Genomic DNA, 19,119 nt, shown 5'->3' on the forward strand with positions numbered 1-19,119 from the left:
AGGTGGCCGCTATAGACAGGTCATCCAACTTTGTGTGCATTGCCTACATGTACATGTATATCATCGTTGTATACATCTGTAAGTACAATGTACTTACATGTAAATGTGTGTGTGTAAGTATGCACACTTGTGTTTCATGCATTGAACAATGCCGGTGTTTATGAAATTGTTGGACATCAGCATGTGTACAGTCGTGAAGAAAGCTAGACACTAATGCATTATTATGACTGAATGAGTGATGAATGCAGTGATGGCGAATAATACTGGCGATCACTAAACGTTGCCCATGAATGACTGGCACGGCTACAAAGCAGAAAAACAAGCTGAATTATCGGCTCTTTGGCCGCTATAGACAGGTTAAAATCTACTGCGGGAAACAAAATTTGTGGCCGCTGGCCACGTTAGACAGGTGGCCGCTTTACACAGGGTCGTTAACAGGGCATTTCTCTCGGGGGGGGGGGGGGATTTTTCAGTGGCCGCTGTAGACAGGTGGCCGCTAAGGCAGGTTTGACTGTAATGTGTGACAGAAGATAGGGTCTGCACAATGCAAGGGTTTCCTCTGTTAAAAGCATGACCAGCTAATGTACCATTGTGATGTCATAGCCTTGTGATGTTATAGCCTTGTGATGTCATAGCCTTGTAAGGTCAGTCATGGCAATTTGATGTCATAGCCTTGTGATGCCTGTCTGCCCTTTCAGACCTACTTTTTCCATGCCAAGAAGCGGGAGCCAACATGGACCAAGCCGGAGAACGTTCGGGTCATCAAGCAGTCGGACCTGAATGCCATTGCGGCGGCAGCCGGTGTGTCTCAGCAGCAGACGAGCAGTGCGGCCACCTCGACCACCAGCAACACCCAGACCACCACATCTGCAACAGCTGATGCCACTGCAGAGCAGAAGTCATCAACTGGTATACACACACTCAAAAACTGTCCTTTCTGTCTAACCTTTTTTTCAGCAGTGAAACTTTTTGCCTAGAATGACTTAAATCTGGACAAGTAAGCGAGTCTTACAGTGTATATGCAATCATTGAACTATAAGATGCATCTGTTTGCTTGGTAGCAAGCTTGTCAAAGGTAATCTTGCAGAAATTTCCTCATCTTTGTGCTTTCCTGGTTCCATTCCACTCCTGTTCACTGTGTTTTCCTTAATTTCCGATTTCATGCTACATTTCTTGAGGTTTTGATGTTTAACCCTAAAAAGACTGGGCTATTTTGGTAGCTCGTAAGACTGGGGGGGCCTAAAGGGCCCCCCCTTAAGATCTCAGCCGTGGATCGCGCGATCGCCGCGGAAATTTGCACAATGGTAGTGTGCGATGTAATCTACAAGATCGTATATTTAAATTTTACAAGATAGTCTTCTTTTATTTTATTTTGATTAATCATGCTAATTTATGCGAGAAATCACTCTTTGATCTAAATCAGTAAATAAAGCTCCAAAAGTGCTCATTTCTGGTCAAATTATTCTTTGTGGCATTCTTAGCAAATGTACTTGAAAAAAAATTCAGTATCAAAATTAATTTCTTATTTATTTTATTGTTTTATGAATTTCTTATGTATTTCGTTGTTTTTTCGACCTTTTTGTTTCTGTTGTTTTTTTAACAAAATTTGTGGCAGACTCTTTTTGAAGCATAATACTCCTAAAACAAATTAATTTTAGCCATTGAGAGTAAAAATAAGCATATTTATATGAACCATGTGAAAAAACTCAATTTGCATTGACTTTGTTACACAAAATCAAATTTTTGAGCCATTTTCGGCCTCACGTGCATGTACAAAAAGTTATGTAACTTCAGAACCATACCCCCGGGCGTCACAAATTTGGTGTCAAAATGTGCGGGAAACTCGAAAGAAAAAAGTCATAGAGCATCGCGGCGAGAGCATTGCGTGTTGCAGAGTAATCGCGCGAAATGTCGAGGGAAGGGCCTTTTAGCCCCCCCCCCCCCCCCCCAGTCTTTTTAGGGTTAAAGTAGTATGCAATGCCTGGCATTGAAAATATCCACCTAGATAATATTGCCTCCAATTAAGGCACTTCTCAAATATATGTAGTCAAACAGAATAGCATGGATTAGAGCAAACTGTGTAAAGAAGCAGAGATTTAAAGGGCAATAAAAGGATAATGATTTTGATATGCTCTCACAGATACAGCAAAGAGTCCGGCAGCCATGACAGCTGCCTCCCCAGCACAAGCCACTCCGCCCTCTACCCAGGCATCTCCGTCAGGTGGAGGGGGAATACCCCCGCCCATGAACATGCCCCAGAGTCCCGGACTCCTGCCCCCACCTCAGGGGATGATGCAGCCGCCCATGCGCATGCCACCTCCGGGAATGCTGCCCCCACCCAACTTTGCCTTTCCTGGCAGAATGCCTCTACCAGGACTGCCGGGGATGCCTCCTATGCCCTTACCAGGTAAGCTCAGAATCTTTGGAGTTAGTCATGCTTAACCATAGGGTGGGAATACTTCTGAAATAAAGATGATCATGATAATAACTGTTTGTTTTGTATATGTTACCGTGCATCAACAAAACCAACAAAAAGCCGCTTGCCCTGATTGTACTTGAGAACTGAAAATGGGTGAAATGGGTCAGCTTAGTCAATCATAAGTTTTGTATATTTTCTGGAAGAGCAGTTCTACATTTTTAAGTTATGGATCATAGAACAAATGGGAAATTGTGTTTTCAGCAGTTTACTCTGGGAAATTCTTGTAGAGTAGCGTGATTAGTTATGTCTTACAGGCCCCTTTTCATTTCTTAAAGGGAACGCAAACCCAAAGAGTAATGTGGATTGAGTGAAAGCAGCAACATTAGTAGAACATATCAGTGAAAGTTTGAAGAAAATCGGACAATCGATGCAAAAGTTATGAATTTTTAAAGTTTCGGTGTTGGAACCGCTGGATGAGGAGACTACTAGAGGTTATGACGTATGAGTGGACAACAATACAAAGAAACTATAAAGAAAATTCAACAAAAATTCACTTTTCTAGCATTATGAAAGAGCACTTGACTAACCGCTTTCAGAAAGCAGGGGGAATAATTGCTACCCTTAACATATGTCAGTATCAAGTTGATGGAATTTGTCATTTTCATGAAAAATGAATTTTTGTGGAATTTTCTTTATATTTTCTTTATATTGTTGTCCACTCATACGTCATAAGCTCTAGTAGTCTCTTCATCCAGCGGTTCCAACACCAAAACTTTAAAAATTCATAACTTTTGCATCGATTGTCCGATTTTCTTCAAACTTTCACTGATGTGTTCTACTAATGTTGCTGCTTTCAATCAATCCACATTGCTCTTAGGGTTTGCGTTCCCTTTAAAAAAGCCTTTACACACACTTCACTTTCAACTCTAGTAGCTTGAAAAGATGCTGCTACTGCATCGTATTAGTCATGAATAGAACATGCTAATAGAGTGTGCACAATGTCAGCTTTATCGGATCATCCCTTCATTGTGGTTATTATGGAGTTTTACTTCCTGTTTTTTATCCCATTCACTGCACTGAGCATAGCTTGGTGCGAGATTAGGCACTTGAATAGACCCTAAACTTCAGAGCCTCATTTGACTTTAAACACTTCTCCAGAGTGTGCTCGGACTGTCTTTCTGTTATTTAGGTTCGGAATTTCCACCTGTATTGAGTTATACATCATTTCAAAGCTTAGAGTCTGCTCTTTCAGAATCTACCCTTAAAGACACCCAGTCGCGAGGATACATGGACATATTTCAGCCGCGGGCGGCAGCACGTAAACTCGCTTCCGAAGTTGCTACGAAGCGAAATGTGTGTGTGCGCAAGACATCCCTAAAGCAGTGTATCGCGCTATAGTATCTCGTTTGCTCGCTTGATTGATCTGAGCGCGGGGAGTACGTTTTGTGTAATGTGAATTGAATGTATGGTATACTGTATATACTGTGTGATGCAATGTTCGCATGAGCTATAGTAGCTAGCTGCCTATACTTCGTACGACTACAGTGTACGCCTTCTCTTCATCGCACCGTCGATCGTCTTCACTCGTTAACTACACTGTAATCGTCAGATCAGATTATATATAGGTAGGGTGGCCATCATGGACGATGACACATCGTCATGGGTAGCGGATATTACCGCCGAGTTGTCCATTCTGAACGCGGACGATTGGGTCGGAGACCCTGTGTCTTGTATGGTAGCCCTACTACATCCATTATCGACCACCCTTGTTGAAACCGACCGCGTATAATTCGCGCACTGAACACTTAGTACGCACTTCTCTGCGCGCAAAGCACATAAAATTGGATTGGCTTTGAATGTAGATTAGGATGGTGTGGGAAAACGCGATAATTCACTGTTCATTAATGGTTTTAATCAAGGACAAAATTTCGAATGAATATTTTCACCGAATCGTAATGACAGCACAATGTAATGTCTATGGAAGTTTCTAAAAGGCTTCTAAAAAGCTTAGTACAACACGGTGTTCAATACAACTCGGTTTGCGTGCATTGCCAATGCAAAAACATTTTACCGCGGGGAGCTGAAACGAGGCCACGCAAGTTCGTCGGCGATATTTTTGGACTGAAACTTCGAATCGAAAACGGAACAACGGCATTTGATAGAGCTGGATTTTCTCAATCACGTAGGTCAAGTTTTTTTATGTGAATTTCAGTGTTAAATATTCTTATCAAGCAGATAAACATTAGGCGGTCGATTAGTAGTAGGTCCAACCATACTTGCCCTGGCGTGTGTAAATTCAGGACGGGGAAGCGACTGTGCCCGTGCAGGGCCAACGGCCACAGTTGCACTGCACAGTGTACCTGTGGCCATGGTAGAAGGGGGCCGTGCACCAACCGACATACCTTCAAGTCGAAGTAGGGCCTAAACTAGAATCTATTATTGTTAGATCTATCATCTTTGAACCTATAGTTCCACTGTTTAATTGTTAGAGTTCTACCAGATCTATTGGGTTAGACTACATGTATGATGGAGCTTGCGATAGATCTATTCATTTTTTTTTTATTTGCAAATCCTAAATCATATTCTTGGGGAATGTGCATAACATGATTGATATGAAAAACTTCTCATTTAATGGGACTAATGACATTAAACTGACCCAGCAAATGTCATTTCAATTACGGCATTATTATAATTTGACATAAATGAGAACTAAGAGAAGTTTTTCGCGGAATTATACATAGAAAAATAGGCCTACTTGTCGATCAAACGCAAATGCCCTAAAGTTACTGATACTAGATTAGAAAAAGTCATTCCACTTCAATCATTGATTCATGTGTAGACTTCTACTTACACATCATCTGGATCTGGATTCCTTGAAGTTGTTGACTTGGCCAGCTGGGGTTGCTTTATTGGCATAAGCCGTGGCAACACAATTCCACCGTGCATGTCGTAACACGAATTTGCACATTCTAAATAAAAATTCCTGCAAAACTGTTCATGCAACTCCAGCAAGTGGAAAGCAAATTTTTCATCGGCACGCTGACGCTGAAGCCTCCCCCTCTGGTCTCTTACTTGTCCTCCAGCTAAGAACACGTCTCTCTGCGTTCTCCACTCGTCAATAGCGTCAAACAAGTAGATTCGTTGCCTCGAGTTGGACGGCTGTTTGATCTCCATTGTGAGGTTTCATTACTAAACCAAAGCCAAGGCTAAGCCGAAACAGTACAGCACTTTTTATTGCAAACAGTACACGCATACCACACACAATATTGATATTGACATACCGGTACTGACGACTTTCTATCAACTTTGTTATGTTACGATCTGGCCCAACGTACTGTAAGCTGTACGTATAACACATGCAGCTGACGCAGCAGACAACATTGCACGATGAGATCATAACAACCTGCCATATGGCCATATGCATTGCAACTTGCTATACATGAAGCTTAGAGTTTTAATATTTCTTCATCAAAGCATATTTATAAATACCAAATATTAACAACGTAATATATGAATAATTCATGATATTGTTATATAATATTTTCAGACATTTTGAAATATTATTGCTTAGATTGCTGAAATTGGCACCATAGTGCATATAAACAGAGACTGGAGCCAGATACGTACGTACGTACACCCGACAGCTCTCACTACTTGTTGTGTCGCGGACCGGGAGAGATTTTCATGCGCATGGCTGTTGTGCGGTTTTGTGCATGCACCCATTCGGCCCCATTCGGTAGGTATTCGGGCGTCCATGTTGAAATTACAGTGGACAGCTCGCACGGCGCTCGTGCCCCATCTGGTTTTCGCTGGTGCGCTGCGTAGCGTCGTGTTCAGCATTCGGTACGTACGGGGGTACAATAACGGGAGGAGCAGCTTGTCGTGCTTTTCTACTGAGCTGCGAATCGCCTGCGACGACCGGCTGCCTTTAACTCAAAATCCATGTCTGGTGACTTTTTGTTGGTTTTGTGATGCAGGGTCACACATCTGCTATGTGAAATAAAACTAGCTGTACGAGAATATTAAGTTTTGATAATTTGGAAAATTCCATGCATCCTATTTATTCCTGCCCCTCTCCCCAAACAGCATTTGATTCGCCACAAGGTAGCTCAGTATAGATGCAGTTTTAAGACACAAGGATGTTTTGCTCCTGATAGCTATGGAACTTTTTATTACCTCTGCCAAGGGGGGGGGGGAGGTTATGTTTTCGTTACCGTTGGTTTGTTTGTTAGTTAGTTCGTTCGTCCGTGTGCAAAATAAATCAAAAAGTAGTTAACGGATTGGGATGAAACTTGCAGGAAACATTGAGAATGACACAAGTAACAAACGATTAACTTTTGGTAGTGATCTGAGAATTTTGGGGGAATTTATGAAGGATTTCTGATATTTTGGCAGGTAGGGTCAATGAACTTTGGAGTTCAGGCTGCGCGTATTTGAGGTTTGCATGCACGCACTAAAGCGCGTGCTCTAGTTTCTGCTAAGGTGAGGCGCGCTGTGCAGCTGACGGTTTATGACGTAACAAAGGCTTCTATATTGGGAAATCGGGCGGCTTTCAGCGCACAATGCAGTACGTATGGGTGGAAACCACTGGTCTCTGTGGAAGACAAGATCAGTGCGGGTGGAAATGGGCTGCATGCTTGGCGGAGGTCTGCGCTCTCCGAGTGCTTCTCTAGTTCAATCTGTTTCTGCTAAGTACATGTCATTTCTTAGAATAAAGTTTGTTTGGATTGGTTGCTCCTGTGCAGGATGCTTTAACATGCTCAGGGACAAATTTTGCGCCAATGTGAAGCATATGATTTTAACATGTTATGAAACCTATCTATTAGTCCTGTATATATTTAATCAAAGAATAGATGATGCAGATTGAAACTAATTAGACGAGATATGTGATGATTTGCTGACATCATCAATTTTGGGGGGATCTAGGTATGATGCCTCCTCCACCGAGGATGCCTGGCGGTCCGCCTGGTCTCATGAATGCTGGCATGCCCCTGCCAGGAGTCAACATGCTGCAGCAATCTTCACAACCACCACCACAACAGCAGCAGCCACAGCAGCAGCCACCACAGCAACAGCAGCAGCAACCGCCTTCCTCCCAGCCCTCGCAAAGTGCACAGGTACGTATGTATGTAGAGCGTGGGTGACACAACATTTGCTCCTGGGGCAGTTGCTCTGGTCTTATTTTCTCCAAGGACTTAAGGTTTGTGTTAGGGGTGTGATGGGTTTCAAGATTAGGTTGATATGAGGATAAGGATTAGGGTTGTGGTTATGCATCACAAAACGAACAAAAAGTCGCACGCAGTGATTTTGTGTGAGGACTGAAAATAGGTGAAATTGGTTAACCTAACCAATCTTGAGTTTTTCATAATTTCTGAAAAAGCAATTCTTCTTCTACATTATGTTAAAGTTTGGGATCATAAAAAAAAACAGGAACTTGTGTTTTCAGCAGTTTTTCTAGAACACTTTTTGGTGGAATAGTGTTTCTCATAGAGCCCTGTTTTCATTTCCTAAAAACCCTGTTGATATCATCAAATAAATGTTGAATTCCTCATAGAATTACATGCTCTTTCATATTTCTTAAGAGGTTTCTTATTATCTCACCAAAAAATGTTAGAAATCTGAAATTAGGTCTCAACCAAAACTATATGACCCCTTTAATAAATACTATATTTCTCCTTTTTTTTTATTGGGGGTAAATGGTAATTCTTGACGTGGAAAAAAAAAGACAAAAATTAAAACAAGAGGTCAAAATACATGAGAGCAGAACAGTAGCACATTACCCTCCCTGAAAATCTCCACTTTTCATCATCCAGAACAACAACAACTCGTCGAAGACGGAGTGGATGGAATACAGGAGTACAGACGGACGGCCATACTACTACAACACCCGCACCATGCAGTCTACATGGGAGAAACCCAAGGAGATGGAGGAGGCAGAGAAGCCCGCCAAGCCAGCAGAAGGTACTGTAAATGTTGATATTTTCGTGTGATTAATTTTTCGCGCTGAGCGGCTAAAAAGCACGTTCGCGGGTTGTTGAATTCGCACAGCACAATTCTCGACCCATTTACAATGTGCATAGAAAATTGTGAAAATATTTTTGGAGGTTTTAGAATTTGTGCTAGCCAGAAGTAGCACGACATACGTGAAAATTACTTTACCGTGAACATTTTTTGCATTTACAGTACTACTCTTGGTCTTACTCTTTCCCCGTACATGTGTCACATGTTCAAAAGTCATCTCTTCAGACGCATTCCTGGAAAGCTGATGAACAGTACTAACCCTGTGTTAAAGGGGATGGCTAGTAACTGATCAGAGGGAATCGGTGGGAATGCTGGGTGATGATTGTTCCCATCCTTGTGGGATTCATTTAAGAGTCCATCATATATCTATTGTTGTGTGAAAATTACTTGCTACAGAATGGTCTCATGTTCAAGTAATGTGCCCCATCACTGTACAGGCATGCTAACATTAAACTGCACATTACTTGAATATGAGACCATTCTGAAACAAATAATTTTCACACAACAATAGATATATAATATACTCTTAAAGGAATCCCACAAGGATTGGAGCAATCATCCCCCAGCATTCCCACTTATTCCCACTGATCAGTTACTAGTCATCCCCTCTAAGGGTTCTTCCCATATGACAAGTGATGTCAGCTGGTGATGTCTACCAAGCACATTTACCATTTTTAATGAGGAAAAATTAGTAGAAGACAATATTTTTTTTCCTTCATAATGAAAAAAAAAGAGGAGAGGGAAAGGGAATTAACTGCATGTGATTAAGTATGTTTATTCATAGCTATATGATTACAAAGAATCATCCCATATGAATATGAATTTTCCTGAGCAGTATCAAATTTGTCCCCAAACCCTGATGGTAGTTCAAGTTGACTGAGGGGCAAGTGGGTTTCCAGTTGTAATTAGGGAGCTGTAGATTTTCGTGATGCGGACATTCAGAGGAAAAAAGCCTGTTCTGCGCATGCACAAAATTCCTTCTCAAAATCGATCTTGCGTCGTCTGAGTTTTCACGGTTGGTTCTGGACTATCTTAGCGTCCACTCAAATTCACACCACAGGGAGCTTCTTGATGCAATGATCCTAGGGGCACCATGTTACTTTTTATAGGTTGCATCCTCATAAAATCTAAAGCTACTTGGCAACATGACGCAGGGAGAGAGGAGAACAGCCAATCATCTAAATGTCCATGTTGCAAATCTAAAGCATCCTATTGTAAAGCTGTGTGACCTTTGTGATGTGCTGTTTCATATTCTCTTTTGTTTATTGTTGTTGTTCTTTTACTTGCAGCTTCAGAAGAACCCAAAAAGGTGGAAGAAAAGGAGAAAGAAGAAAAGAAGGAAGAGGCAGTACCTGAAGAGGAAGAGAAGAAAGAGGAAAAGGAAGAAGTGAAGGTTGAAGAGGAACAGGAGGAGAAAGAGGTGAATTTAGCTTTGCATTGTTTTTGTATTGTTTTATTTTGTATGGATGAGATAGTGAAAATGTTTCTTAGCTAGATTTAGAGTTTTCCCCTCTCAACATTAAATTTCATGGGACTTTTCTGCAGATTTGTATTTTGTGTACCATTGCAGTAGTTTAGTGTGGCTTTCATTTGCCGAGTGAGCACAACTAACATCAGTGTCACCATATTGCAGTGTAAAGCTGAGTGATCTGAAGGGTGCTTACCACATCCTACAGACGAGGGCAACTATATGTGACCTGCTACAACAAAAGGATCCGAAAGTCGGGGGAGGACAATTTTCTGAAAATGGCATGACATTATTCCCTTACTCTTGTACTTTAATTTCATATATAGCACAACTCATAAAAGTACTCGGTTGCGGAGATATCGATGAATTTATTAGCGCATGTCAAGTGGTTGTGGAAATCAGAGTTTCGAGAAAAACGCCTTCATAGTTTTCTTCCAACGCTATCATGATCAAGGGGCGGCGAGACAGTTTTCACGGCTTGACAATAGAAGGTATGCTCCTAGCGACCCCCGCGATGTTCATTCAAGCTTAACGCAAGCGGTCAACGCACGACCAATCAGTAATCAGATGCCACGCACTGACCAATAAGATCACTCCCTCGTTGCTAGGGGCGGAGTCTAGCTGCGGCGCTAAATCCAAATCTTCGGACACGTTTCTATTACGTTGAAAGTCGGAAAATCATGGCCCAGAAAACGCTGATTTCTTGCCTTTCCTTTGATCATTTAGCTTCGAAATTTCGGCAGATGATAGACAAGACATTAGACTACAAAATTATGCCAAAACCAGAAATCCGATTGTTTTGACCAATTTTGATGATGTGACTTCAAACTCGATTTTTTCTGCTCAGCCGTCAGCGACGTTAGGATCCTTTTGTTGTAGCAAGTCACATATATAGAAAACCTTCCGCATAGCTCTACGCTGGCTTACATCCAAAAAGCTCTCTCACTCATACTGCTTCAAAAGAAGTATGGTGCAGACTAATTTGTCCTAAATTTCACCTATAACTCCATTAAAAAGACTGAAGGATTGCTAAATTTTTGTGTCAGAATTCCTCAAGACACATCAAACAATTTTCCTGTAAAAAAATAGCACAATCAAAATCAATTTCTTTTGTTTTTTATTGTTTTGTTAATTTGTTATGTATTTTATTGTCTTTTCGACCTTTTGTTTTCTATTGTTTTTTTTTTGCCAAAATTTGTTGCAGGCACTTTTTCAAGCTTATCTTCACTAGAATTGATTAATTTCGATGGTTAAACGTTGAAATAATCTAATTTATATCAATTTAACCAAAAAACACAATTTGCATTGGATTTGCACACGATATCATGAATTTGAGCTGTTTTCGGGTTGACATGCATATGCAAAACATTACATAACTTCAGAATGGTGTGCGTGAACGTCGCAAATTTGGTCTCAAAATATGCGGAAGACTTCAATGAAAAAAGTCATGAAACGACGCGGCAAAAGTTTTGCGCGTTGTGGAATCGTGGCGCGAAACGTCGAGGGGGGGTCAATTTGACCCCCCCCCCCCCCAGTTAAAATAGGGTTAAGATTATGATCTCTAAGACTCTTGTCCTTTAAAAAGCCTAACTTGCTATGTGACCCTTAGATAGTCTTGATAAGTATGGCTGAGTGGTCCCGTGAGCTGAGAGTTTCATTTTAAAGTTTGACAATGTATTTTTTTTTTCATTGACAGGAGGAGATGGACCAGTCAGAACCAGCTCCGGAGACCAAACCTGCCGAGACGGTGGAACCAAAGAAAGAAGAAGAGAAGCCAGTTGACAAATCTAAACCAGTCGCCACCAAGCCAATCCCAGGAACGCCCTGGTACGCATTGATCAACGTGGCTGTATCTCGTTAAGACTGAATACTGAATTCACTGAGGGAAATGATGTGATGTTTTTTTTGGGTTTTTTTCCCCATCTTGAGTTCACATTTTCCTGTTTGCTATGCTATGTTGGTTTTTTGCTGAGAAGATAAGCTAGGTTAGCAAAACATACAATGATTTTAATGAAAAGATTAGCAAAGTGTTACTAAAAGCATGTCATGGCTGATGTCATAAACCTAATTAACCCACATGGGGTAAAGTAGTTCTGAGTGTTTTTCAACAAATGCAGTGTATATGTATATGTAGGCATGAGTTGTGCTATTTTGTTTGGGGAAGGCAACCAAGTTGAAAACTCCACTGGCAGAATCTAGTTGAAATCAGAAGCAAATGTGTGATTTCAGGAAAGATGCTCATCGTGCATTTCAACTTACTTTCCTTATGCAAACGTTCACACAGGAAACCATTTGTAATGTAACTTCATGATGTCACAGTATGATTGAGGAATACCTATTCCTGGAGGAGAAGAATATTTAGGGATGGAATGACCAGAAGTGTAAAGATAGTACTCTCCCCGTGTGGTAGGTAACTCTCGTATGCGCTTATTGAAACGGCATCTTCCTTTGGTGCGACAGGTGTTTGGTGTGGACTGGTGACAAGAAGGTGTTCTTCTACAACCCCAGCACCCGACAGTCCCTGTGGGAGAGACCGGAGGAGCTTCTGGGGCGGACAGATGTGGATCGCATGGTGCTGGAATCACCCCCTCAGTCTGAGGAGGAGCAGAAGCAAGGTGCAGGGGCTTCCCACCTTTCAGGCTTTTGGAAACTTTTCACTTTTTGTGTATTGTATAACAGCGACAACTGTTTAAATTGCATTAACAGTAATAATAACAGCCATTGCTGGGATAGCCAGCCTGAAAAGGTAAAAGATTTTTAAGATTTGGAGCCAATTTGTGATGTTGTGTGATAATCTACTTATTATTTTGTTTTATTTTCGTGCCTTTGTTTTTCAGTCTTGGCTTGATTCTTGACTGGATTCTCCATTGTCAAACAGTTCAAAAGTGTGCATTTGATCAAAATGCATTCTTTAGCACTCAATGATTTAAACATGATGGAGATCTGGATTCCCAAATATTTCATTCCTCTATTTATTTATTTATTTTTATTTTTTTTTTTATTTTTTTTTTTTTTGGGGGGGGTGGGTTGGGGTTTTTGTGTGTGTGTGTGTGTATGTTTTATGTGTGTTGTTGTTGTTGTTTTTGTGTGGGGGGGGGGGGGCAAAGTTACAGTGACAATCATCTAAGTAAACTGGATCAGCAGAGAAAGGCAGGTCACTAGTTTGTGTGAAGTCCATGGTTTTGACTTTGGTTTTCTGCCCAGTCTAAGCTACACAAGCATTTGATGTGATTTACACTTGAGATGTTTTGACTTCCACTTGCCCCCTCAATGGTTTGATATTCAGTGATGCTGTTTGTCTTTGGCAATGCAGAGGAGAAGAAGGAGGAGGCGAAGACGGAACCCAAGGAGGAAGAGGAGGATGCTGCGGGGGAACCCAAGGCCAAGAGGAAGAAGAAGGACAAGCACCAGTCGGACCCTGAGAAGCTGGCTGCCCTGGAGGCCGAGGTGAAGGCCGCCAGGGAGAGGGCGCTAGTACCCCTGGAGATTCGCCAGAAGCAGTTCAGAGACATGCTGCTTGAAAGAGGGGTAAGACCATTGTTTTTGCTGCATAGAGTTCTATCCAATGATAAGACATGGATAGATTTATTAATTTTTTTTTTTATAACATGGTATTGTGAACAATAGTTCACAAGGCGTGACACTAAGTATCAAAATCATGCATACAATGCTGTGCACTATACATGACAACCTCATGGCCTAATCAAGCTTAAGAGAGGAATAATGACAAAAAGAAAATAATGGGCTCTGATAAATAATATGGTATACAATCTGCAGAAGGTGGTTATGGATGCGACTCTTGAAGGACTGAGACCCTCTGAGATGTGCAGTCTTTGCGTGAACAGGAATGGATGAAGCAAAACAAAAACAAAACAAAATAAAAAATGGTCTGTAACTTAACCTTCAGTGGAGAGTTTCTTTTCTCTTTCTGTTGGGCTCATTCTTTTTGCATTGTGTGTTGATCATGCCTCCACCACGAATTGTCACTGGAGGCATTATGTTTTATGTCCGTCCATCCGTTCATCAGTTCATCCGTCCGTCCGTCCTTTCGTCCTTAAAGATAATAAAAAGTTTTGGTACCTCAAAAGTTTCCCTGAATTTCCTTGTCTTGGTTTGTGTTTCACGTTAAAGTACATTGTCTGTGAGAATTGCTCGCCCCAAAGTGCTCTCATGTCTTAGTAATCATGCAATAATGGTTTCGTACCAGAGCCGTCGCCGTACAGCGTCGATAAATATTGTACGAAACCACCGACTGCGACCAGCAGCGTGCAGCCCATTGTACGCATAGCTAACTGCGACCAGCAGCCCCGTACGCATAGCGTAATGGGGCTTCACATTGTAACATTCAGGATCATGACAGAATTAGTATCGCGGGTAAATGTCAATCTAAAATCCCAAAATTTCTTCGATTTGAAGACTTACCAATTAAGTTGAAGTATTGAAAACAGGCTTCGAACAACGTTTGGTTCTGCCAATAGTCCCTTTCTTTTTGAATTGATGACTGAATGTGACTCTGTCGAGAGGACCTTGGGAGAGCTACATACACCATGGACCGATGCATACACTGACTACTACGGCCAGCGCATGCGCACACAAACATCTTATCCGTTGATATGGGATTTGAAATTTGTGCGCATGTGATGTGTTCGCATGCACTGGCTGTAGTATTCAGTGTACATGGTGTATGTAGCTCTCCCAAGGTCCTCTCGGCCGAGTCACATTCAGTCATCAATTCGAACAGAAAGGGACTATAGGCAGAACCAAATGTTGCCCGAAGCCTGTTTTCAATACTTCACCTTAATTGGTAAGTCTTCAAATTGAAGAATTTTTGGGATTTTAAGTTAATATTTATCCCGCGATACTTAATTCTGTCATGATCCTGAATGCTACAATGCGAAGCCCGATTACGCTATGCGTATGGGACTGCTGGTCGCTATGCGTATGGGGCTGCTGGTCGCAGTTAATTGCATGATTACTAAGACATGAGAGCACTTTGGGGTGAGTAAGTCTCACAGTGTTAGTTATATGAAAGGCACTTTAACCTGAAACACAAACTAAGACAAGGAAATTTTTGAGGTACCAAAACTTTTTATTATCTTTAATCAATTTTGTGGACAGCGTAACTAAAAAATCGTTTGAGGTATCCTAATGAAACTTGGCATGTGTATCTTTGATCGGACGAAGTTGTGCCTATCAACTTTTGGGTGCACTTTTATAATTTAAATGCCAGTCGACAGAATATACTCAGCTTTGGTAGGGAAATTTTGGCAACAGGAATTTAAAACAAAGCTGTTCAAATGCCAGAGATTATTTTCCCTCTGGGCCATTAACTGCAAATTCCCAGTCTTTCAGTCCAGGTTCAGGAAGTCATTATAGCCAATCTATATTGTAATTGGACAGTCTTACGGATAAAGTTAAAGGTGTTTGTGACAGCGGCAGGGGTAGCCCGATTTGATAGCTATGAAAGTAACAAAGTGGTTATGGGGGCCCAAGGTGAAAAATACATTTTCAGTGTATAGAAAGACCTACATTATCAGAAGAGGAGGTGCCCACAGTCGTGTTGTATGTGGTAGGTTGCATTAAAGTCAAATATGTCATGAACTCTTGTGAGTGATCTCTTGTTTTACCTGTTCTTTTTGGTTCAGTCGAAATCACTAATTGTATGAATTTAGGACATACATGTAAAATTAGAGATTCAAATTACTGAAATATTCAAGTCTGCTGTGTAGTAATGCAGTAAAATTGCTTTCTTTTGCAAGTTTTCATTAATGAGAAAATACAGTTAAGAGGGAAATGTGCATTGAGTAATATGGGGACCAAAAAAACTTTTCAAAATGTCTCTTCTTTTCTCTCCTTTTTTTTTTTTTTTTGAAGGTATCAGCATTCTCCACGTGGGAGAAAGAGCTTCATAAAATTGTGTTTGACCAGCGCTACCTGCTCCTAACTCCTCGAGAACGCAAGCACGAGTTTGAAAACTTCATCAAGACCCGTGCAGATGAGGAGAGGAAAGAGAAAGCGAACAAGGTCAAACAGAGCAAAGAAGACTTCAAGGCCCTCATGCAGGCAGCCAAGCTTACTCCCAAGTAAGATTTTTTTTGAGGGGTGTGTGTGTGTGTGTGTGTGTGTCAGGAATGTGAGAGTTCAGAGTCCAATCTGACTTCAGATTTTTTATGTTATTCTGCCCAAAACTCACTTTTCAGACTTTTTTTCTCCATTCAAATGCATTGAAATGTTTGCTGTTTGGTGTGCTTCAGACCTTTTTTCATAAGTTTGAGATTTTTTCTTTCTATACAGCATTTTTTTATGCCTCCGCCACGAAGTGGTGCCGGAGGCATTATGTTTTCAGGTTGTCCGTCCGTCCGTATGTCTGTCCGCATTCGTTTACGCGATAACTTGAATAATATTGACTGGAATTTTACCAAACTTGGTCCAAGTATAAAGTATGATGGGGCAATTACTTAATTAGATTTTGGGTGAAATCGGCCAAAGGTCAAAGGTCAAGGTCAAATCATTAAATTGTATCCGTTTACGCAATAACTCAAGACTGGATCAAGCAAATTTCACCAAACTTTGTCTGAGGGTGATGTATGATGGGACAATTACTTGATTAGTTTTTTAGTGAAATGGGACAGAGGTCAAAGGTCAAAGATCAAGGTCAAATCCTAAAATTTATCTGTTTACGTGATAACTCAAAACTGGATGAAGCAGCTTTCGCCAAACTTGGTCCAAGGATGTTGTATGATGGGGCAATTAGTTGAGTAGATTTTAGTGACATTGGCTAGAGGTCAAAAGGTCAAGGTCAAATGCTAAAAATGTTGCTATTTCCCCCATATCTATGCAATGCCCGAAGGTATTTTCTTGAAACTTAGTGTAGACATGTACTACTGTGTAAAGATTCTCCAGAGAGTTTCATGTCATAAGGTCAAAGGTCAAAGGTTAGGTGAAAATGTTGCAATATCACTTTTCTCACAAATAGTTCAGTGTATCTTCATGGAACTTGGTACATACGCATGTACTGACTGGCAGGGATTATCTAGGGAATTTAGGGGTCATGGGTGAATAGTCAGGGGTCAAAGGTCAAGGTCAACTCCTCAAAATTTTGCTATTTCCCTCATATACTAGTATATGCAATGCTTGCATTATTACTTTTAAAACTTAATATATACATGTATTACCTAATGGAGATTCTCTGTGAAATTTCCAGCCAGAAGGTCAAAGGTCAAAGCAAAGGTTAAGGGTTAAAGGCCAGGTTTTAAAAAAAAATCTATTTTGTACTGTGATTACACTCTTTCTTCATACCTTGAAAATTACTCAATGCATAAACTTATAAAAGGGTCAGTCAGAAGTCACGTAAAAATTCTCAATTCCCCAAATATGTGTACCTGCACTCTTAGACAATTATAGCAAACCCAGTTCAAGGAAAGTGAACATTCAAGATATTTCTGACAAACCTGTCATTTCAATATTTTGCCAGTTATGTGAAACTGTCATCACACATTGTGAAGACATTGTACTATACACCTATTGGGAGAATCATGCATTATGGCGGAGGCATCAGTCGCCATAGCGACATTTCTAGTTTTTTTTTTTTTCTGCAAATACTCTCATACCCCTGGTGTGTGCATGTGCATGTTTGTGCCTTTTCTTCTCTAGCCACTTATAGCAACGTTATCCCCCCCCCCCCCTCCATTCTCTTCCCGGCAGTATGTCAATGTCAATATCAGTACCGACTCCTTTCTCCGTAGATAGTTTTGGGGATATGATACATTTTCATGATAGATGAGTGACACTGAGGAATTTTAACCGTAAAAGGGCCGGGCTTTTTTGGCTATGCTCAGACTTGGGGGGGGGGGGGGGGGGTGGATTCCGCCTGCATGCGTGAGACCCACATCATAATCTACAAGATTGTGTCATAAGATCTTTTGAAATAATTAATTTCTAATTTTAATTAATTAATTAATTATGCAAATTAAGCTCAAGATCATAATTTAGCCTATTTAAAAGCATTGAGAGTATAATTTTTGATCTGTAAATCTGTTTTAGCATATTCAACAATTGTACATCACAAAAACTTCCAAAACTCATTTCAATTCTTATGTATTTTATTGTTTTCAGAATTTCTTATGTATTTCTTTGTTTTTCAACTTTTGTTTTTTTCTTTGTTTTTTCATTTGAAATTGTCACTGACCACTTTTCTACCATAATTAGCACAAAATTAATCAATGAAAGTGATTAATTGTAAAAATAAGTACAGGTTTTTATGACTTTCATGACAGAGCACTGTTTTCCATAGGAAATGTACACAAAATCACAAAATTGTGCCCCCCCCCCCCCCCCCCGGCCCTTTTAGGGTTAAGGGCAGAAGGTATATCATTGCTCCATGATTACATTTTTGTGAAATGAGCAAAAAGTACAAGTGAATTTTTTCCCCAGATTTTGACAATATTCCCATAATCATGCTCTGCTAGAAATGTTAAGTCTGCGGATGTCATGATGTCTTCAAATGTGCAAAAGAATTACCACCTATCTGCCAACAGTGAGATATTTACTTGAAAATGTTCGTTTTAAGTTTCCTTTCCCGCCATAAAAGAACAAGACATATCAAGGATTTACTCTTAGATCATTGCTGTCATTGTGTGACATTTTCATCTTCCCAGAACCACCTTCAGCGAGTTTGCCCAGAAGCACGGCAAGGACTCCCGCTTCAAGAGCATCGAGAAGATGCGGGAGAGGGAGGGGCTGTTCAACGAGTTCATGCTGCAGGTGCGCCGGCAGGCCAAGGAGGAGGGCATCAGCAAGACGGAAAAGGTAGGGAGTATTGGTGCCTTTCTCAGTGGGAGGGGCGGGCAGGGGAGGGGGAGGAAAGAAGGGGGGCAGTCTTGTCACCGATGATAAACATGCCGGTTAGTAGCAGGAGATAACCCTCATTCGTCCATCTTGGCAAGTAGTTCACCTTGAAGACATGTACATGTGCGAGTGAGCTCCAACAAATATCTCAGAACCCTTTACCAATGAGGAATTCAATTCAATTGTTCAAAATTTTAGTACAATTTCGTTTTTAGCCCTTTTGCTGCCAAACATGACTTTCACTCAATTTGTAGGTGCCTTTCAAAATCTTCCCTTGTTTATTTTGTGTGATCTGGAAATACTACCAGAAATGACAAATTCTAATTTTGCTCTAGGAGAGTTTTGTTTGCATCAGTGCAGACAG

General features: G+C 40.9%; 1 protein-coding gene across 1 annotated transcript in view; it reads left to right on the plus strand.

The window, feature by feature from the left end:
• LOC140241523 (transcription elongation regulator 1-like) overlaps positions 1-19,119 on the plus strand; it is a 48,603-nt gene that overhangs the window by 15,252 nt on the left and 14,232 nt on the right. The window contains exons 4-13 of the mRNA XM_072321260.1: positions 699-909; positions 2,141-2,407; positions 7,346-7,536; positions 8,233-8,380; positions 9,730-9,860; positions 11,605-11,735; positions 12,369-12,523; positions 13,222-13,436; positions 15,783-15,991; positions 18,566-18,716. Coding sequence (XP_072177361.1) covers positions 699-909; positions 2,141-2,407; positions 7,346-7,536; positions 8,233-8,380; positions 9,730-9,860; positions 11,605-11,735; positions 12,369-12,523; positions 13,222-13,436; positions 15,783-15,991; positions 18,566-18,716 — 1,809 coding nt within the window. The remainder of the gene's footprint in view (positions 1-698; positions 910-2,140; positions 2,408-7,345; positions 7,537-8,232; positions 8,381-9,729; positions 9,861-11,604; positions 11,736-12,368; positions 12,524-13,221; positions 13,437-15,782; positions 15,992-18,565; positions 18,717-19,119) is intronic.

Source organism: Diadema setosum, chromosome 18, assembly GCF_964275005.1.
Source record: "Diadema setosum chromosome 18, eeDiaSeto1, whole genome shotgun sequence".
Classification (NCBI taxonomy): Eukaryota; Metazoa; Echinodermata; class Echinoidea; order Diadematoida; family Diadematidae; genus Diadema; species Diadema setosum.